The following is a 24,413-nucleotide window of genomic DNA, read 5'->3' on the forward strand; positions in this document are numbered from 1 at the left end:
GCCAGTGGATGGTATGATTATCTCCCTATAACCTAGTGGACAGCCAGTGGATGGTATGATTATCTTCCTATAACCTAGTGGACAGCCAGTGGATGGTATGATTATCTCCCTATAACCTAGTGGACAGCCAGTGGATGGTATGATTATCTCCCTATAACCTAGTGGACAGCCAGTGGATGGTATGATTATCTCCCTATAACCTAGTGGACAGCCAGTGGATGGTATGATTAGTGGACAGCCAGTGGATGGTATGATTATCTCCTATAACCTAGTGGACAGCCAGTGGATGGTATGATTATCTCCCTATAACCTAGTGGACAGCCAGTGGATGGTATGATTATCTCCCTATAACCTAGTGGACAGCCAGTGGATGGTATGATTATCTCCTATAACCTAGTGGACAGCCAGTGGATGGATGGTGGACAGCCAGTGGATGGTTGATTATCTCCCTATAACCTAGTGGACAGCCAGTGGATGGTATGATTATCTCCCTATAACCTAGTGGACAGCCAGTGGATGGTATGATTATCTCCCTATAACCTAGTGGACAGGCAGTGGAAACATCACCTCTGCACCATGTTTCCTGTAGTACTACAATATCAACATCATCAATTTCTTTCAGGAAGTCTGTGTTTCTGCTCTCTCTCTCTCTCTCTCTCTCTCTCTCTCTCTCTCTCTCTCTCCTTGCTTACACTGTCTCTCTCTCTCTCTCTCCTCGCTTACACTGTCTCTCTCTCTCTCTCTCTCTCCTCGCTTACACTGTCTCTCTCTCTCTCTCCTTTCTTACCCTGTCTCTCTCTCTCTCTCCTCACTTACCCTGTCTCTCTCTCTCTCTCCTCACTTACCCTCTCTCTCTCCTCACTTACACTGTCTCTCTCTCTCTCTCTCCTCGCTTACCCTGTCTCTCTTTCTCTCTCTCTCCTCGCTTACCCTGTCTCTCTCTCTCTCTCTCTCCTCGCTTACACTGTCTCTCTCTCTCTCCTCACTTACACTGTCTCTCTCTCTCTCTCTCCTCGCTTACCCTGTCTCTCTCTCTCTCTCCTCGCTTACCCTGTCTCTCTCTCTCTCTCCTCGCTTACCCTGTCTCTCTCTCTCTCTCCTCGCTTACCCTGTCTCGCTCTCTCTCTCTCTCCTCGCTTACCCTATCTCTCTCTCTCTCCTCGCTTACCCTGTCTCTCTCTCTCTCTCTCTCCTCGCTTACCCTGTCTCTCTCTCTCTCTCCTCGCTTACCCTGTCTCTCTCTCCTCGCTTACCCTGTCTCTCTCTCCTCGCTTACCCTGTCTCTCTCTCCTCGCTTACCCTGTCTCTCTTTCTCTCTCTCTCCTCGCTTACCCTGTCTCTCTCTCTCTCTCCTCGCTTACCCTATTTCTCTCTCTCTCTCCTCGCTTACCCTGTCTCTCTCTCTCTCCTTGCTTACCCTGTCTCTCTTTCTCTCTCTCTCCTCGCTTACCCTGTCTCTCTTTCTCTCTCTCTCCTCGCTTACCCTGTCTCTCTTTCTCTCTCTCTCCTCGCTTACCCTGTCTCTCTTTCTCTCTCTCTCCTCGCTTACCCTGTCTCTCTCTCTCTCTCTCCTCGCTTACCCTGTCTCTCTCTCTCTTCTCGCTTACCCTGTCTCTCTCTCTCTCCTCACTTACACTGTCTCTCTCTCTCTCTCCTCGCTTACCTTGTCTCTCTTTCTCTCTCTCTCCTCGCTTACCCTGTCTCTCTTTCTCTCTCTCCTCGCTTACCCTGTCTCTCTCTCTCTCTCTTTCTCTCTCTCTCTCTCCTCTCTTACCCTGTCTCTCTCTATCTCTCTCCTCTCTTACCCTGTCTCTCTCTCTCTCTCCTCTCGTACCCTGTCTCTCTCTCTCCTCTCTCCCTCTCTCTCTCTCTCTCTCTCCTCTCTTACCCTGTCTCTCCCTCTCTCTCTCCTCTCTTACCCTGTCTCTCTCTCTCCCTCTCTCTCTCCTCTCTTACCCTGTCTCCATCTGTCTTCCAGTTTCTCCACTCTCTTTCTCTTCTCAGTACCCATGTCTCTCTCTCACACTCTTTTATTTCATCTTCATCATCCCCCTCTCCCAGTTTCTCCTCTCCTCCATCTATTTCTGTAACCTGACGCTGTCTCCCCTCATTCTCTATCTCTCTATGTGGTTATACAGTGCGCATGTGGGTTTAATTAGGGGTTGCCTAGACCTAGAGAAAGCTTTTCAGCATAGAGTAGAGTTCCACTCCCACTCTGAACCCAATACCACAGGATTCCTGCCTGCTTAGACCTGTCTAAGATCTCACTTCTCAATTGAAATAGCACAGTTCTCTCAGGGGTGATATTGTCTGGTGTGATTTTGTTGATTGGCGCCATCTTTTCTCTTCCTCTTTCCGTCTATTTTTATTTCCCTCCCTCCTGCTCTCTTCCACAGTATCCATGGTACCCTCCAGTGTGGCAGTGAGCTCCAGAATAGTGACCAGCCTGTATGAGAGATCAGCAGCCTGCTGTGTTGGAACTGTGACTGTCTCCAACCACCAGTGACAGAGACGAATGGCAGCGAGTAAAACAAATCCTAGTCCAAAAACATAAGGATCCCGAGGACAAGAAAGACGGCACCTCGTTAGACACTTGTTTTTCTTTCTGAGCATGTAGCTGCCATGTTTCCACATTAGAATCCAGCCATCATCAGAGCAGGATGCATGACAGTGCCAGAAGCACTGGGCATGGAGAGGGCAGCTCCGCACGATCAACTAAGTTACAGAAGAACCCGAAGCAGGGGTACCGTAAACTTGGCGTGGCTAGTGGGTCAGGGTCAAAGTCGGCCGGGACAGGGTCAGGGGGTAAAACCTTGTCTATGGAGAACATCCAGTCCCTGAACGCAGCCTACGCAACCTCCGGCCCCATGTACCTAAGTGACCGCGATGCCTTGGCCTCCTCCGGGGGATACCCTAAAGGAACCATGACTCTGGGCAGAGCCACCAGCAGAACCTCCTACACGGGCCGGACCACAGCCTTGGGCAGCAGCCCCAACATCACCACCACATCAGACAGCCAGGGCTATGGGGACCAGAGCCACACCCAGCACCTCCAGGCAGGGGGGCCCTCAGGGCTGCTGAGGCAGGCTGGACGGGGTGGAGAAGGAGGGGGAGAAGACATCCAGGTTCAGCTCAGGGAGCTGCAGAGAGAGAATGAACTGCTGAGAAGAGAGATGGATGGAGAGAGGGATGGGAGAGAAGGGAGGATGAGCTCATCTGTCAACAGTAGAAAGAACTTCTGGAGCCCGGAGGTGAAAAGTCGAGACAGAGGGATGAGGAAAGAGGAGGGAACCCTTACATCCATCCTGAAGGAACAGAAGTGGGCCTCTCCAGAGGAGGACCAGGTGAGAATAACTGGGGGAGGGAGGCTTGATGAAGGCCCATGATGGTCTTAACATGGGGACAAAGCATCCACACCGTCTGCCTGGAGGTTTCTGTGTAAAAATGAATAATGTATCCCAATGGGTTTCTGGGTGTTTTTTAGACAGACATACACTACCGTGCAAAAGTTTGGGGTCACTTAGAAATGTCCTTGTTTTTGAAAGAAAAGCCAAAAAAAAATCCCCATAAAATAATATCAAATTGATCAGAAATACAGTGTAGACATTGTTAATGTTATAAATGACTATTGTAGCTGGAAATGGCAGATTTGTCTTTTTAATGAAATATCTACATAGGTGTACAGAGGCCCATTATCAGCAACCATCACTCCTGTGTTCCAATGGCACGTTGTGTTAGCTAATCCAAGTTTATCATTTTAAAAGGCTAATTGATCATTAGAAAATCCTTTTGCAATTATGTTAGCACAGCTGAAACTGTTCTGATTAAAGAAGCACGTTGAGACTGGTGTTTTGCGGGTACTATTTAATGAAGCTGCCAGTTGAGGACTTGTGAGGCGTCTGTTTCTCAAACTAGACACTCTAATGTCCTCTTGCTCATTTGTGCACCTGGGCCTCCCACTCCTCTTTCTATTCTGGTTAGAGACAGTTTGCTCTGTTCTGTGAAGGGAGTAGTACACAGCGTTGTACGAGATCTTCAGTTTCTTGGCAATTTCTCGCATGGAATTACCTTCATTTCTCAGAACATGAATAGACTGACGAGTTTCAGAAGAAAGTTATTTGTTTCTGGCCATTTTTAGCCTGTAATCGAACCCATAAATGCTGATGCTCCAGATAATCAACTAGTCTAACTGGCCTGTTTTATTGCTTCTTTTGTAACAGTATTTTTATTGAAATTTCACAATTTTCACCCATATTAAGAGATACAACAACAGAGACAAAGCACACAGAACAAAAAGAAAAACAGCCCCCACTTACCCATATCTACGTGCATATACATACACATACATACATACATACACACATATACACTTACCCATATCTACGTGCATATATATACACATACATACATACATACACACATATACACTTACCCATATCTACGTGCATATACATACACATACATACATACATACACACATATACACTACACATACACATACATACATACATACACACATATACACTTACCCATATCTACGTGCATATATATACACATACATACATACACATACATACACACATATACATATACCCATGCATATACATACACATACATACATACCCATACATACACACATATACATATACCCATGCATATACATACACACACATACATACATACATACACACATATACATATACCCATGCATATACACACACATATACATACACATACATACATACACACATATACATATACCCATGCATATACATACACATACATACATACCCATACATACACACATATACATATACCCATGCATATACCCACACATATATATACACATACATACACACATATACATATACCCATGCATATACCCACACATACACATACACATACATACACACATATACATATACCCATGCATATACCCACACATATATATACACATACATACATACCCATACATACACACATATACATATACCCATGCATATACCCACACATATACATACACATACATACATACCCATACATACACACATATACATATACCCATGCATATACACACACATATATATACACATACATACATACCCATACATACACACATATACATATACCCATGCATATACACACACATATATATACACATACATACATACCCATACATACACACATATACATATACCCATGCATATACACACACATATATATACACATACATACATACCCATACATACACACATATACATATACCCATGCATATACCCACACATACACATACACATACATACACACATATACATATACCCATGCATATACCCACACATATATATACACATACATACATACCCATACATACACACATATACATATACCCATGCATATACCCACACATATACATACACATACATACATACCCATACATACACACATATACATATACCCATGCATATACACACACATATATATACACATACATACATACCCATACATACACACATATACATATACCCATGCATATACACACACATATATATACACATACATACATACCCATACATACACACATATACATATACCCATGCATATACACACACATATATATACACATACATACATACCCATACATACACACATATACATATACCCATGCATATACACACACATATATATACACATACATACATACCCATACATACACACATATACATATACCCATGCATATACCCACACATATACATACACATACATACATACCCATACATACACACATATACATATACCCATGCATATACACACACATATGCATACACATACATACATACACACATATACATATACCCATGCATATACATACACATACATACATACACATACATACACACATATACATATACCCATGCATATACATACACATACATACATACACATACATACACACATATACATATACCCATGCATATACATACACATACATACATACACATACATACACACATATACATATACCCATGCATATACATACACATACATACACATACATATATACATACACATACATACATACACATACATACACACATATACATATACCCATGCATATACACACACATATGCATACACATACATACATACACACATATACATATACCCATGCATATACATACACATACATACATACACATACATACATACACACATATACATATACCCATGCATATACATACACATACATACATACACATACATACACACATATACATATACCCATGCATATACATACACATACATACATACACATACATACACACATATACATATACCCATGCATATACATACACATACATACATACACATACATACACACATATACATATACCCATGCATATACATACACATACATACACATACATACATACACACATATACATATACCCATGCATATACATACACATACATACATACACATACATACACACATATACATATACCCATGCATATACATACACATACATACATACACATACATACACACATATACATATACCCATGCATATACCCACACATATACATACACATACATACATACCCATACATACACACATATACATATACCCATGCATATACACACACATATACATACACATACATACATACACACATATACATATACCCATGCATATACACACACATATATATACACATACATACATACCCATACATACACACATATACATATACCCATGCATATACCCACACATATACATACACATACATACATACCCATACATACACACATATACATATACCCATGCATATACACACACATATATATACACATACATACATACCCATACATACACACATATACATATACCCATGCATATACACACACATATATATACACATACATACATACCCATACATACACACATATACATATACCCATGCATATACACACACATATATATACACATACATACATACCCATACATACACACATATACATATACCCATGCATATACACACACATATATATACACATACATACATACCCATACATACACACATATACATATACCCATGCATATACACACACATATGCATACACATACATACATACACACATATACATATACCCATGCATATACATACACATACATACATACACATACATACATACACACATATACATATACCCATGCATATACATACACATACATACATACACATACATACACACATATACATATACCCATGCATATACATACACATACATACATACACATACATACACACATATACATATACCCATGCATATACATATACACATACACATACATACACATACATACACACATATACATATACCCATGCATATACACCATATACCCACATATACATACACATACATACATACCCATACATACACACATATACATATACCCATGCATATACCCACACATATACATACACATACATACATACCCATACATACACACATATACATATACCCATGCATATACCCACACATATACATACACATACATACATACACATACATACACACATATACATATACCCATGCATATACATACACATACATACATACACATACATACACACATATACATATACCCATGCATATACCCACACATATACATACACATACATACATACCCATACATACACACATATACATATACCCATGCATATACCCACACATATACATACACATACATACATACCCATACATACACACATATACATATACCCATGCATATACCCACACATATACATACACATACATACATACCCATACATACACACATATACATATACCCATGCATATACACACACATATGCATACATACACGCACGCACACACACACATATACACACCCATACATACGTACACCATTTTCCTCTTCCCGCTCTGTGCTTCTCCCACCCCATCACCATCATTGCGTCCCTCAATACATACATTTTAAACAAACTTACAAACAGAAATTAAACAAAAAAGCTCAGTTTAAACCAAGAGGTTAGGTTCCACACATGGAACGTACCGTGTAGTTCTGAAATACATAGATCCCCGCCATTCTAAGAGAATCCTTGCAGCATAATAGCTGATACCTCAGGTTCTAGGTAATTTAGATAAGGTTCCCATACTTTGTAGAACTGGTCTGTTTTAGAATGCAATGTACATGTCAGATATTCCAGTGGCACCCATTCAAATAGTATCTTATGCCAGTCTTTAATAGAAGGAACCTTATCACTAATCCACTGTAAAAGGATGTTTTTCCTCGCTGCGAAGGTAAGGATGTTGTAAAGCCTCCTTTTACAGACAGAAGTAACATGCCTACTAGGGACACCTAACAGTAAAGAAACTGGGTCCAATTCTAGATCGACCCCTAGGATCTTTTCAATTTCTTGCAGGACACCAGACCAGTATCTTTGTATTTTGGTACATGACCATAAACAATGTGTTAGGGTGCCTGTATCAGTTTTGCATTTAAGACACTGAGGGGAAGAGGAAGTGGGGCTAAAAGCATGTCTGCGATTTGGGGATATATGCAATCTGTGTATTATTCTTAATTGGATTGCTCTAGTACGGTTACATATAGATATTGTTTTTGCATATCTCCAAATGTCCTCCCACATCTCTTCGTCAATAGTAACAGACAATTCTTTCCCCACACTTGTTTCACCCTCTGTGTGTTGACAGCAGAAAAGGACCATAAAGTATCATAAAACAGACTTACAGACATTTTCCTTTGTGGGAAAAAAGCATTCTTTCAATGACAGACACATCAGGGTTACCAATTAAGGTGGTGCTCTCCAGAATATAATGTCTTACTTGTAGGAAGCGGAAAAAGTCCTGCTTTGGGAGTCGATATTTCTCGACCATCTGCTCAAATGACAACAAAATCTTGTCAGCAAATAAGTCGTTTAGCCTGCGTATGCCCTTATTAAGCCATAAGTTAAAGCCAGCATCCAGCAATCCTGGACTGAAATCTGGGTTGTTAAGAATTGGGGTAAGAGCAGAGGTTAGTTTGGACCTTCCCAGGAAGCGTTGAACTGACCTCCATACTTTGAGTGTGTTAAGTGTAACTGGATTATTGCAGTGTTCTTCTACAGACTTGAAACTTCTGAAAAATTAAAGATCCTGTAAGGGGTATTTTGAAAGAGAAGTCTCAATGTCTAACCAAATAGAGGAGTCATCATTTGTGATCCAGTCAGAAATATAACAAAGGTGGGCACACCATTGATAGAACTTGATATTGGGCAGGTCCAAGCCACCCATAGAACTTGGCAGCTGCAATATTGCCATCTTAAGTCTTGGCTTGGCTTAGCCATCCATTTACATCCTTTATTACCTTATTGGAGAGTAATACTGGGATCATTTGGATTGGGTAAAGTAGTCTAGATAAAACGTTCATTTTCAGGAGGGATATTCTACCCAACCAAGAAATGGGGAGAGAGTTCCAGCGCTCCAGATCCTGTCTTATTGTATCAAACAAGGGAACAAAATTGGCTTTGTACATTAGCTGGAATTTAGGAGTTACAAATATACCCAGATAAATGAAACCTGAGGGAGACCATTTAAAAGGGAAGGGGGGAGAAGTATTAGGTACAGAGTGCAGGCTACTAAGTGGCATAGCCTCTGACTTAGTAAGGTTAATCTTGTAGCCTGAGAATCCGCTGAATAATTCAATAATATTAATAAGAGATGTAATTGAAGTCTCGGGACTGGAGATGAATATCAGGACATCATCAGCATACAAGCTTATTTTATGGTGAACATCACCAATGAGCAGCCCCTGTATAGCAGGCGTTACCCTGATGGCCTCGGCCAGTGGTTCCATAACGAGTGCAAAGAGGAGGGGGGATAAAGGACAGCCCTGTCTGGTACCTCTGTGTATAGAGAAGCTATTTGACCGTAGCCCATTAGTTAGGACAGCCCTGTCTGGTACCTCTGTGTATAGAGAAGCTATTTGACCGTAGCCCATTAGTTAGGACAGCCCTGTCTGGTACCTCTGTGTATAGAGAAGCTATTTGACCGTAGCCCATTAGTTAGGACAGCCCTGTCTGGTACCTCTGTGTATAGAGAAGCTATTTGACCGTAGCCCATTAGTAAGGACAGCCCTGTCTGGTACCTCTGTGTATAGAGAAGCTATTTGACCGTAGCCCATTAGTTAGGACAGCCCTGTCTGGTACCTCTGTGTATAGAGAAGCTATTTGACCGTAGCCCATTAGTTAGGACAGCCCTGTCTGGTACCTCTGTGTATAGAGAAGCTATTTGACCGTAGCCCATTAGTTAGGACAGCCCTGTCTGGTACCTCTGTGTATAGAGAAGCTATTTGACCGTAGCCCATTAGTAAGGACAGCCCTGTCTGGTACCTCTGTGTATAGAGAAGCTATTTGACCGTAGCCCATTAGTAAGGACAGCCCTGTCTGGTACCTCTGTGTATAGAGAAGCTATTTGACCGTAGCCCATTAGTAAGGACAGCCCTGTCTGGTACCTCTGTGTATAGAGAAGCTATTTGACCGTAGCCCATTAGTAAGGACAGCCCTGTCTGGTACCTCTGTGTATAGAGAAGCTATTTGACCGTAGCCCATTAGTTAGGACAGCCCTGTCTGGTACCTCTGTGTATAGAGAAGCTATTTGACCGTAGCCCATTAGTAAGGACAGCCCTGTCTGGTACCTCTGTGTATAGAGAAGCTATTTGACCGTAGCCCATTAGTTAGGACAGCCCTGTCTGGTACCTCTGTGTATAGAGAAGCTATTTGACCGTAGCCCATTAGTTAGGACAGCCCTGTCTGGTACCTCTGTGTATAGAGAAGCTATTTGACCGTAGCCCATTAGTTAGGACAGCCCTGTCTGGTACCTCTGTGTATAGAGAAGCTATTTGACCGTAGCCCATTAGTTAGGACAGCCCTGTCTGGTACCTCTGTGTATAGAGAAGCTATTTGACCGTAGCCCATTAGTTAGGACAGCCCTGTCTGGTACCTCTGTGTATAGAGAAGCTATTTGACCGTAGCCCATTAGTTAGGACAGCCCTGTCTGGTACCTCTGTGTATAGAGAAGCTATTTGACCGTAGCCCATTAGTTAGGACAGCCCTGTCTGGTACCTCTGTGTATAGAGAAGCTATTTGACCGTAGCCCATTAGTTAGGACAGCCCTGTCTGGTACCTCTGTGTATAGAGAAGCTATTTGACCGTAGCCCATTAGTAAGGACAGCCCTGTCTGGTACCTCTGTGTATAGAGAAGCTATTTGACCGTAGCCCATTAGTAAGGACAGCCCTGTCTGGTACCTCTGTGTATAGAGAAGCTATTTGACCGTAGCCCATTAGTTAGGACAGCCCTGTCTGGTACCTCTGTGTATAGAGAAGCTATTTGACCGTAGCCCATTAGTAAGGACAGCCCTGTCTGGTACCTCTGTGTATAGAGAAGCTATTTGACCGTAGCCCATTAGTTAGGACAGCCCTGTCTGGTACCTCTGTGTATAGAGAAGCTATTTGACCGTAGCCCATTAGTAAGGACAGCCCTGTCTGGTACCTCTGTGTATAGAGAAGCTATTTGACCGTAGCCCATTAGTAAGGACAGCCCTGTCTGGTACCTCTGTGTATAGAGAAGCTATTTGACCGTAGCCCATTAGTTAGGACAGCAGCCTGAGGATCATCATACAAAACTTTCACCCATTTTATAAAGTTGTCCCCCAGACCAAATTTATTCAGAGCAAATAATAGGTAAGACCACTCCACACGATCAAATGCTTTCTCAGCATCTAGGGAGAGCACAATACCATCCATAGCACTTTGTTGGTAGGCTTGAATTACATTAAGAAGCCGCCTGACGTTGTTGCATGACTTACGGCCCCTAATGAAGCCAGTTTGGTCTCCTTTCACAATTAGTGGCAATGAGTCCTCTAATCTTGTGGCTAGAATTTTAGAAAGCAATTTTCTATCCACATTCAGAAGGGAAATTGGTCTGTACGAGGAACAAGACTCTGGACATTTTCCCTTTTTGAGAATAAGTGAAATGTTGGCTTCTCTCAGCGTTTGAGGGAGTTGGTCATTTGAAAATGAGTGGTTAAACATATCACGCAATGGCTCAAGGATCAGGCCATGGAACTCTTTATAGAACTCACTACAAAACCCGTCTGGTCCTGGGGCCTTACCATTTTGCAGATTCTTAATTGCGAACATTATCTCTTCCTTGGTAATAGGGGCATTAAGGAGGGACCTCTGTTCTTCGGAGATAGTAGGGAGCTCAATCTTACCAAAGAAGTTCTCCATTAATTTGGGTGCATCCTTTGGCAGTTCTGAGGCATAAAGGTTTGTATAAAATTTCTTAAATGAGTCACTTATCAATTTATTTTCATATAAATGATTACCATCAGAATCAGTAATAGTAGCAATTGACTGAGAGTCAGCCCTCTTTTTAGCTAGGTATGCCAAGTACTTTCCTGGCTTATCACCATGTTCATATAGCTTTTGCCTGACAAATCTCATTTTCTTTTCAGCGTCCTGTGTTAGGAGAGAGTCTAACGTTGATCTAATGACGGATATTTCCTTTAATAGTGCAGGAGTGGGCGTTTTAATGTAGTCCTTCTCTTTAGTTCCTAATTCACCCTCTAACATTTTTAGCTTTTCCCGCTTTTTCCGTCTCTTAGTAGCTGTGTATGACATAGTCAGACCCCTGGCATACGCTTTACAGGTCTCCCAAAGGAGCCAGGGGTTATCTGTTGATTGAGAGTTAATAGAGAAAAATGCTTTAAACTCTGTTATAAAATATGATGTGAATGTATGGTCTTTAAGAATGGTTGTGTTCAACCTCCAATGTCTTGACCGATTGAATGCCCCGTTGAGTTTTATGTCCAGGATCACCTCAGCATGATCAGATATGACTATGCTTCCTATCCTAGCAGATAAAACAGACTGCAAAGACGTCTTGGGCATAAAAAAATAATCTATTCTAGTCTGACATCCATGAGGTGCAGAGAAAAAAAGTGAACTCTCTGTTGGAGGGATGGAAAGCTCTCCAGACATCCGCATACCCCAGATCATCACAAATAACTTTAAGTGACTTAGCTTGAGGAGAGAGTGAAGCTATACCACTGGGAAACTTATCAATAAGGGGGTTCAACAAGCAGTTAAAATCTCCTCCAACCACTGCAGTGTCTGAGTTTAATTCTGAAAAGTCTATAAATGCCTTAGTGAGGAAATCAGGGGGGTGAGCAGGGGGGAAGTAAATGTTCATTATGGAAATGTTCTGCCCTTGTAAAGTACCATTAATTATAACAAAGCGACCACATTTATCTTTCACACAATTCAAGACCTTAAGTGGTAAGTTCTTTTTCACCAGAATTGCTACACCTCTACTTCTGGATGTAAATGATGAGAAAAACACTTGACCAAACCCTCCTTGTTGTAATTTCAGGTGCTCCTTATCATCCAAATGGGTTTCTTGCAACAGGGCAATATCAATATTTTCTTTTTTCAAAAAAGACAATACTTTCTTCCTCTTAATGGGGTTATGGTTCCCTCTAATGTTCCACGTACATACACGCAGTCTGTTATCTGCCATTGTATCTTGACCATTCAATATTCAGACTGGATCCTACTGTAAAAGTGGGGTGGTACCTTTTTCCATGTGTTGAACTCTCCTCTATCTCACTGAGCATAAACAAAAAATATGAACCCTGAACTCGAACTATACTAAACCCAAAAATTAAACATGTAAAAATCAAAAAGGGGGTTTTCCCACTAGCTAACATGCAGGGGATTTCAACTCTCCAATGTAGACTCTTAAGTCCGCATTGCCGCTCAATAGCCTCATCCTTTATATATATGGAAAAGAAATCAATAGAAGAAGATTGAGGCTCTTCCACCTAAAACCAAGCCTGGGCACCAATATGGATTCACACATATCTCAGCCTGAGCTATAGCGGCTATTACTTTAGCAAGAAAAATAATAAAGTTACGAATATTACTGAGCCGGAGTACGTGGGGACTCACACCACTGTTTCGTGATCAGATTCAACTAAAAATAATAAAGTTACGAATATTACTGAGCCGGAGTACGTGAGGACTCACACCACTGTTTCATGTGATCAGATTCACGTGGGGACTCACAAAATAAACAAAGTTATTCAATGCTGTGGAGGTGCAGTTTAATGTTATTTACCCGAGAGAGTCAATAAACGCAGCAGCCTCTTCAGGTGTGTAGAGCTTTTTAGGTGATCCGTTGACCATAATCTTCAATGTGGCCGGGTACAACAGTGCGTAGTCCATCTTCATTCTCCTGAGTCGAGCCTTCGCCTCATCAAACGCTTTGCGTCTTCGTACAACCGCTGTGGAATAATCATTGAAGAATGAGACCTTTGGACCTTTATGTTGACTACCATCAGAGCCGATGTTTCTAGCCGCATCCATGACGCGCTGCTTTTCGGTGAAGTTGTGGAACTTTATAACCACCGGCCGTGGGCGTTGATTGGGGCCCGGTATCGGTGCTTGAGAGCGATGGGCTCTGTCCAGCTTCACACGACCAGCCTTAGTGTCCATTTGTAGGTAGCCAGGGATCCATTCCTCAAAGAATTTTACTGAACGTGTCCCTTCAGAATTTTCCGGGAGTCCCACAACACGAATATTGCATCTGCGTCCTCGATTATCCAAGTCGTCAATGTGCTCTGCCATTTCGCGCACCTGTTTCTCAAGTGCTTTTATCTTAGCGTCCATAGATGTAGTTGAAGTTTCCACTGCAGCAATTCTTCCTTCCGCCTCAACAACACGTTTCACAACGCTCTGTATTTCAGCTGAATGACCTGCTATTGCTTCCAAGACCGTTCTTATCTTTGCATCGATCACTTTAGTAATGTTATCAGTCATCTTTTGAATTATCATGTCCATTGTGCCTGGGTCCGCAATGGTGTTAGCTTCGCTAACGTTAGCTAGCTCCTCATGCACATCCACATGGGTGGTGGTTTTGGTCGACTTCTTAGTAGTTCTATTGGGCATGTTGTCGGAGATTTTTGCGAAATAGTCATCAAGACTCATTATATGGTCACTTATTTAGCCAATTCTACCACTTTTTCAAGCTAGGAGATTAATGTAAGAATATAAATTTACGAATGCCACGAGAGCTCGCTGAAACACCGTGTTCTCTCTACGGCGCCATTTTGTCCCCTCATTTTATTGCTTCTTTAATCAGAACAATAGTTTTCAGCTGTGCTAACATAATTGCAAAAGGGTTTTCTAATGACAAATTAGTCTTTTAAAATTACTTGGATTAGCTAACAACCTGCTATTGGAACACAGGAGTGATGGTTGCTGATAATGGGCCTCTGTACGCCTATGTAGATATTCCATAACAAATCAGCTGTTTCCAGCTACAATAGTCATTTACAACATTAACAATGTCTACACTGTATTTCTGATCAATTTAATGTTATTTTAAAGGACATTTTTGTTGTTGTTGTGCTTTTCATTCAAAATCAAGGACATTTCTAAGTGACCCCAAACTTTTAAACGGTAGTGTACATAAAGACCGTGTGGTAGACACGGCACTCTCACTGTTACCATGGGAACATGTCCACCGGCTGGCATTCTAGCAGCTATAAAAGTCAGTTCTTCTGTGAAGTTTGAATGAATGGGAGGAGAGGTTCTATAGACTGCTCTCTGGTCTGTCTTCTCTCCCTTTCACTCTGTCCTTCTCACAGAGGTGTGTTTTATGAGGCTTAGCTTCTTCTCCCTCACACAGCTGTAAACCAGACAGACAGTCAGACACACACACACACACACTCTCTCTCTCACACACACACACACACACACACACACACACACACACACACACACACACACACACACACACACACACACACACACACACACACACACACACTGTTTTTACTCATCTCACTCAGACGAAGAACAGAGAAACATTGAGTCCACAGGGGGGTGAACCTTTTTGTATTTTCATTAATAGTGACTGAATACAGACAGCTTCCTTTGTGGTTGGATGGAGCATATGGAGAATATCTTCACTTACTGTACATTGATAATAACTACTCTGATGCCATCGATAGCACATACTGTACACCGTAGCCTGCACATTATCTTGATGACATGTCCTTACATAACCTGAGAGGGGTGGGGGTGAGGGGTCAGGGGGATTGAGGGTGAGACTGATTTAATATATATGTTTTTGAATCTTTCTTTGTATTATTGTGGTTCTTTGTAAAGTCTTTAGGGTGGATGGATACCACTAGGCATGATCCAAACATCATCACTGTTTGTATTCAGAACACAGCTGTGTGAAGGGAAAAAGGGATACCTAGTGAGTTGTACAACTGATTGCATTCAACTGAAATGTGTCTTCGCATTCAGCCCAACGCCTCTGAATCAGAGAGGTGCTGCCTTAATCCACACCCACGTTCTGGCGCCCGGGGAACAGTGGGTTAACTGCTTTGCTCAGGGGCAGAGCGACAGATTTTCACCTTGTCAACTCGGGATTCAATTCAGCAACCTTTCGGGTACTGGTCCAACGCTCTAACCTGCCAGGCTACCTGTTCACTATGATGGCAGATTACATAGCTGTTCTTTAGCAGACCTGATAGATATCAGTAGACAGGAATATGGGTGATATTGAGGTTGTGTTGTTCTGCAGTCAGTACAATCCTCTTTAACAAACGCACATGGTAGGATCAATACACTCTAATTGAGGAGGCCAAACAGCGGTTGCACCCTTTATTGATTCCTCTCTAAACTTGTACTTCTCGACCTTCTGACTTAACTTTTTAGTTTCTAGTAATGTCTTATCGTCACGACAGAAGCCACTATTATCTATTGTCTGCCAAAGTTCCTCTGCCCTCTCCCTCTCTCATCCTTTTCCTCCCTCCTCTCTTTTGCCTTTTCTCTCCACTTGTTCTCTCTTGTTACTTCTCCCCCTCTCTCATCCTTTTCCTCCCTCCTCTCTTTTGTCTTTTCTCTCCTCTTGTTCTCTCCATTCTGGTTACTTCTCTCTCATCCGTTTCCTCCCTCCTCTCTTTTGCCTTTTCTCTCCACTTGTTCTCTCTTGTTACTTCTCCCCCTCTCTCATCCTTTTCCTCCCTCCTCTCTTTTGTCTTTTCTCTCCTCTTGTTCTCTCCATTCTGGTTACTTCTCTCCCTCTCTCATCCTTTTCCTCCCTCCTCTCTTTTGCCTTTTCTCTCCTCTTGTTCTCTGCTCTTGTTACTTCTCCCCTCTCTGTATTCTCTGTCCCTCCTCTCTGGAGATGTCAGAGGGAGACCGGTTGTGAGAAATATTAGCATTAAAAAGGCGCTGGAGGGGATGGCTGCCATTTTATGGGCTCTTAACCAACCGGTTCATGGGATCTTAACCAAGCTATTTTTTAAAAATTCTGCATTGTTTGTAACTTATTTTATACATAATGTTGTTGTCTCTTATGACCGAAAAGAGCCTCTGGACATCAGAACAGCGATTACTCACCTTGAACTGGACAAATATTTTTTCTTTAACGAGTCGGACGAGAGGGATTTACTCCAGACACCTGAGAAGGCCCTCATCCCTGTCAATCGCTGGAGAGACGCAGGTATCGCGGAAGGAGGTCGGGGTGTGAGGATATGGTGGCGAGCAGCTAATCTGCCTTTACCATTTGTACTATTGGCCAATGTACAATCGTTGGATAATAAAGTGGACGAACATGTATATCCTACCAACGGGACATTAAAAACTGTAATATCTTGTGGCTGAACGACGACATGAATAACATACAGCTGGTGGGTTATACACTGTATCGGCAGGATAGAACGGCAGCCACTGTTGAGACAAAGGGTGGCGGTCTATGTATATTTGTAAACAACAGCTGGTGCACGATATCTAAGGAAGTCTCAAGGTTTTGCTTGCCTGAGATAGAGTATCTCATGATAAGCTGTAGACCACACTATCTACCTAGAGAGTTTTCATCTATGTTCTTCGTAGCTGTCTATTTACCATCACAAACCAATTCAATGACCTGTATACGGCCAATCAACAAACAGGAAAATGCTCGTCCAGAGGCGGCGCTCCTAGTGGTCGGGGACTTTAATGCAGGGAAACTTAAATCCGTTTTACCTAATTTCTACCAGCATGGTAAATGTGCAACCAGAGGAAAACAAACTCTAGACCACCTTCACTCCACACACAGAGACACATACAAAGATCTCCCTCGCCCTCCATTTGGCAATTCTGACCTCCTGATTCCTGCTTACAAGCAGAAACTAAAGCCGGAAGCACCAGTGACTCGGTCCAAAAAGTGGTCAGATGAAGCAGATGTTAAGCTACAGGACTGTTTTGCTAACACAGACTGGGATATGTTCCGGGATTCTTCTGACGGCATTGAGGAGTACACCACATCAGTCACTGGCTTCATCAATAAGTGCATCGATGACATCGTCAGTACAGTCACCCACAGTGAATGTACGTACATTCCCAACCAGAAGCCTTCTATGCTCGCTTCAAGGCAAGTAACACTGAAACATGCAGGAGAGCATCAGCTGTTCCGGATGACTGTGTGATCACGCTCTCCGTAGCCGATGTGAGTAAGACCTTTAAACAGGTCAACATTCACAAGGCCGCAGGGCCAGACAGATTACCAGGATGTGTACTCCGAGCATGTGCTGACCAACTGGCATGTGTCTTCACTGACATTTTCAACCTCTCCCTGATTGAGTCTGTAATACCAATATGTTTCAAGCAGACCACCATAGTCCCTGTGCCCAAGAACACTAAGGTAACCTGCCTAAATGACTACTGACCCATAGCACTCACGTCTGTAGCCATGAAGTGCATTGAAAGGCTGGTCATGGCTCATATCAACTCCATTATCCCAGAAACCCTAGACCCACTCCAATTTGCATATCGCCCCAACAGATCCACAGATGATGCGATCTCTATTGCACTCCACACGGCCCTTTCCCACCTGGACAAAAGGAACACCTGTGAGAATGCTATTCATTGACTACATTTCAGCGTTCAACACCATGGTGGCCACGAAGCTCATCACTTAGCTAAGGACTAAACACTTCCCTCTGCAACTGGATCCTGGACTTCCTGACAGGCCGCCCCCAGGTGGTAAGGGTAGGTAACATTAACATTAACATTTTAACATTTAACATTTAAGTCATTTAGCAGACGCTCTTATCCAGAGCGACTTACAAATTGGTGCTTTCACCTTATGACATCCAGTGGAACAGCCACTTTACAATAGTGCATCTAGGTCTTTTAAGGGGGGGGGGGGGGAGGGGAGAAGGATTACTTTATCCTATCCTAGGTATTCCTTAAAGAGGTGGGGTTTCAGGTGTCTCCGGAAGGTGGTGATTGACTCCGCTGTCCTGGCGTCGTGAGGGAGTTTGTTCCACCATTGGGGGGCCAGAGCAGCGAACAGTTTTGACTGGGCTGAGCGGGAACTGTACTTCCTCAGTGGTAGGGAGGCGAGCAGGCCAGAGGTGGTAACAACACATCCACCACGCTGATCCTCAACACGGGGGCCCGTCAGGGGTGTGTGCTCAGTCCCCTCCTGTACTCCCTGTTCACTCATGGCTGCATGGCCAGGCACGACTCCAACACCATCATTAAGTTGTGGTAGGCCTGATAACCGACAACGACGAGACAGCCTCCAGGGAGAAGGTCAGAGACCTGGCCGTGTGGTGCAAGGACAACAACCTCTCCCTCAACGTGATCAAGACAAAGGAGATGATTGTGGACTACAGGAAAAGGAGGACCGAGCACGCCACCATTCTCATCGACGGGGCTGTAGTGGAGCAGGTTGAGAGCTTCAAGTTCCTTGGTGTCCACATCACCAACAAACTAACATGGTCCAAGCACACCAAGCCAGTCGTGAAGAGGGCACGACAAAACCTATTCCCCCTCAGGAGACTGAAAAGATTTGGCATGGGTCTTCAGATCCTCAAAAGGTTCTACAGCTGCACCATCAAGAGCATCCTGACTGGTTGCATCACTGCCTGGTATGGCAACTGCTCGGCCTCCGACCGCAATGCACTACAGAGGGTAGTGCGAACAGCCCAGTACATCACTGTGGCTAAGCTTCTGCCAAGCCATAAGACTACTGAACATCTAATCAAAATGCTACCCAGACTGTTTGCATTGCCCCCACCACCACTCTTTTACGCTGCTGCTATTCTCTGTTATATCATCTATGCATGGTCACTTTAATAACTCTACCTACATGTACATATTACCTATATTACCTCAACTAACTGGTGCCCCGCACATTGACTCTGTAGCAGTACTACCTGTATATAGCTTCACTATTGTTATTTTACTGCTGTTCTTTAAGGTATTCTGTATTTTTCTGAACTGCATTGTTGGTTAAGGGCTTGTAAGTTAACATTTCACTGTCTACACCTGTTGTATTCGGCACAAGTGACATAACATTTGATTTGATTTGAAGACTTGTTTTTCACCATCTGTGTGTGTGTGTGTACTCTGTGTGTGTGTGTGTGTGTGTACTCTGTGTGTGTGTGTGTGTTGGTTCTGCTCCAGTATTCAGTGTCAGCTGTACGTTCTAACATCACCCCGTTGCAGTGTGTCAGTGTGTCTGTGTGTCTGTGTGTCAGTGTGTCAGTGTGTCTGTGTGTGTCTGTGTGTCAGTGTGTCTGTGTGTCAGTGTGTCAGTGTGTCAGTGTGTCTGTGTGTCAGTGTGTGTCTGTGTGTGTCTGTGTGTCTGTGTGTCAGTGTGTCAGTGTGTCAGTGTGTCAGTGTGTCTGTGTGTCAGTGTGTCAGTGTGTCTGTGTGTCAGTGTGTCAGTGTGTCTGTGTGTTGTTCTATGATGGGAGAAGTGTTCCAACTGACGTCGTTCAGACAGTTTGAGCTTCCTGCATAGTTGAAAGTATTTATTTTGTTCATCATTCTTGTAGGCTTTGTATTTGATAGCTATTTTGTATGTGTTAAAGTTAATGTTTTTGTATTTGTGTGAAAATTGTGTGTGTGCGGGTCTATAACAAGTAGCTGTTGTTGCCATGGCTCCTAGCGAGCCTGTACTTATGTGTTTTTAACCCAGTAAAGCTATGATGTGACAGTTTGAACTCAGTAAAGTAAGGGTTGTTAAGTTCACCTGTCCTTGTGACCACAGAGCCATCATCCTTCCTGCTAGAGAGGTGTCACCCTGTCTGGCCCTGTGTTCTATCTTTATGAGTGGAAGTGTCACCATCTACTGGAGTGTGTTGACATTGCATTTATGTGTGAATAATGACAGAGAGTCAATCAACTCTGAAATGCTATAGTAGAGTATTGAAGATATACAGATCCTTACCTTTGATTATAAATGTAATGATTGTATACTTTAGCTAAAAGTGCTTAATTTAGCCAGCAGGGAATGGGGTGTTCTGTTTCATTTAGCTTGTTACTTTTTAAAACAGTTTATTTTGTTTATTTTTGACTTCACCATATAATGCTGCAGGTTTGGGAACCTAGAAGAAACAAGGTGTGTCCTGAGTTTGCTCCCATCCTTTTGTGTTCAGCTGTGTGTGTGTGTCATTGTGTGTGTGTGTCATTGTCCTCCTTGTGTTTCTGTGTCTTCCCTGTTTATCTCTTCTTTTTAATGGCTCACCTCTCTGTCTCTCTCTCTGTCTCTCTCTGTCTCTCTCTGTCTCTCTCTCTGTCTCTCTCTCTGTCTCTCTCTCTGTCTCTCTCTGTCTCTCTCTGTCTCTCTCTGTCTCTCTCTCTGTCTCTCTCTGTCTCTCTCTCTGTCTCTCTCTGTCTCTCTCTGTCTCTCTCTCTCTGTCTCTCTCTGTCTCTCTCTCTGTCTCTCTTCCTCTGTCTCTCTCTCTGTCTCTCTTCCTCTGTCTCTCTCTCTGTCTCTCTTCCTCTGTCTCTCTCTCTGTCTCTCTTCCTCTGTCTCTCTCTGTCTCTCTCTCTGTCTCTCTCTCTTTCTCTCTTCCTCTGTCTCTCTCTCTGTCTCTCTCTCTGTCTCTCTCTCTGTCTCTCTCTGTCTCTCTCTCTGTCTCTCTCTCTGTCTCTCTATCTGTCTCTCTCTGTCTCTCTCTCTGTCTCTCTCTCTGTCTCTCTCTCTCTCTGTCTCTCTTCCTCTGTCTCTCTCGCTCTGTCTCTCTCGCTCTGTCTCTGTCTCTCGCTCTGTCTCTCTCTCTGTCTCTCTCTCTGTCTCTCTTCCTCTCTCTGTCTCTCTCTCTGTCCCTCTCTCTGTCTCTCTTCCTCTGTCTCTCTCTGTCTCTCTTCCTCTGTCTCTCTCTCTGTCTCTCTCTCTGTCTCTCTCTCTCAGCATCTCCAGTTGTCAGTGCATGGGCTACAGGAAGAGCTGAGAAGTCATAGAGAGATGAACTGTCGTCTGCAGCAAGAGAACTCGGGATCTCACACAAACATCTCCACTCACACCGGCTCGAACCGAGAACTCCATATTGAGGACCACCGGGCTGGCATCAGCCCTGGACACAGTCCTGGTCTGGGCCCCAGTCACCTCCACAGCCCTGGGCAAAGACATAGCCCCGGCCCTGGTCTAGGAGTCAGCCCCAGACACAGCCCCAGTAGCACCTACAACCATGGGCCCAGAAACAGCCCTGTCCATCCCCATAGCCCTGGGTACAGCTCCAACGTCAGACACCACCAAGCTGACATCCACAGCCCTGGGCACAACTCTGGGCCTGGCCCCAGACACAGCCCTGCTAGCACTCTCATCCCCTTGTCTAGAAAGAGCCCCAGCCACCTCATCCACAGCCCTGGCCGTTGCCTCAGCCCTCCCAGCAGCCCATGCATGGTCCCTGGGTGCGATGGCTTCTCCTCTCCCCCTCCCCTGGATCTGACGGAGGAGAACTTCAGCCGGCTGCAGTCAGATCACGAACGGCAGGGCAAGGAGCTGTACCTGCTGAGGAAGACCCTGGAAGAGATGGAGCTGAGGATTGACTCCCAGAAACAGACGCTGGGGGCCAGGGACCAGTCCATCCAGAGGCTGCTGGAGATGATCCAGGGAGGAGGGAGGGGTCAGCGAGGCGAGAGGTCAGAGATAATCACCATGGCAACAGCACGCGAGGAGGCGGAGTACCAGGTGGGTCATCTGGAGGAGCAGCTGGACCAGAGGGAGAAAGAGAACCTGCATTTGAGAGAGGTGTGTGTTTCTTTGTGTTTGTCACTATAGCTCAGTGGTTCCCAAACTTTTTTTGGCCCACGACACCATTTTGATACATAAAAAGTCTCGCCACCATGTGAAAAAGCAATTATGTAATTAACAGCCAATGTTCACTTTTTAATTTGGTGCTATGGCAGTCAATTCATAAAAATTTTAACAGTATTTCGGATTGTCTTCTCAACTCACCATCACATAATTTTAATGTGGGGCTATGACAGATATGAGCTGACGAAGGGTACCATGAGTTTCATGATGCTTACAAGACAAGGCCAAATCATGATGTCGGTGATCTTCAGGTCAGAAAGTATGAGCTCTAGAAAGAGGTCCGTATTCCCGAGTTGGAATTCCCAGTTGGATGACCATTCAAAAGATTTTTCCCAGAGGGTCCTTGTTTTTTTTCCTGAGTTACTAGTTCGGAAGTCGAAGATTTCCAAGTTCCCAGTTGTTTTGAACGTGGCATTAATGGGTATTCACTTTGAGTCAGGAACCAAAACTCCTCTTTAGTGACCAGTGAATGCATTCGGTCACATGACAGCTCAATCAGCTGTTCGATTTCACTTACCGGCATATCAACTCTGGCGGCAGGTAGCCTAGTGGTTAGAGCGTTGGACTTGTAACTGAAAGGTTGCAAGTTCAAATCCCTGAGCAGACAAGGTAAAAATCTGTCGTTCTGCCCCTGAACAAGGCAGTTAACCCACTGTTCCTAGGCCATCATTGAAAATAAGAATTTGTTCTTAACTGACTTGCCTAGTTAAATAAAGGTACAAATAAACTGAGCCAGGATCACAGGCCAACGGATTGGGAAGTAGGTCCCAAAGTGCTCTTTCAAGCATTGGAGGTGAGCAGTCATCACTCATGTGGGATACTTACTGTACTGATTCTGTTTTCTGTTAGAAACATGCACAGCCGAGGGAAGGGGGCGTGGTTCGCCTTTGAAAGACTCTCTCTCCAATAATAATTATTTCCTGATTTGGTCACACATCTGTCAAATGTTTTGGTATTTCCCCTGCATGCTTGCGTTCGTTCTGCTTCTCAAATATGTTACATAGGCAAGGAAACAGAAACAGAAACATTAAACAGAAAGTTTACCAGTTTTTTTTCTTCTCCATTGTGAATGACAACACTTCCTCTCTCAATGTGAAAAATCTTTCCAACACTCCCCCTCGATAACCATCAAGCCTCATTGTGAAATAGGATATTGTCATGCTCTGAACTCATATCTCCACATAGCTTTGTGAACAGGCGTGAGCGCAGTGGACAT

The 24,413-nt window shown here is 43.4% G+C and overlaps 1 protein-coding gene across 1 annotated transcript in view; it reads left to right on the top strand.

Annotated features, from left to right (window-relative positions):
- Positions 1-2,183: 2,183 nt before the first annotated feature.
- Positions 2,184-24,413, top strand: part of LOC115123110 (ERC protein 2-like) — a 513,551-nt gene continuing 491,321 nt past the window's right edge. Inside the window, exons 1-3 of the mRNA XM_065005262.1 lie at positions 2,184-3,344; positions 21,473-21,496; positions 22,292-23,131. Coding sequence (XP_064861334.1) covers positions 2,661-3,344; positions 21,473-21,496; positions 22,292-23,131 — 1,548 coding nt within the window. The 5' untranslated portion in view covers positions 2,184-2,660. The remainder of the gene's footprint in view (positions 3,345-21,472; positions 21,497-22,291; positions 23,132-24,413) is intronic.

This window comes from Oncorhynchus nerka, linkage group LG20 (assembly GCF_034236695.1).
Source record: "Oncorhynchus nerka isolate Pitt River linkage group LG20, Oner_Uvic_2.0, whole genome shotgun sequence".
NCBI lineage: Eukaryota > Metazoa > Chordata > Actinopteri > Salmoniformes > Salmonidae > Oncorhynchus > Oncorhynchus nerka.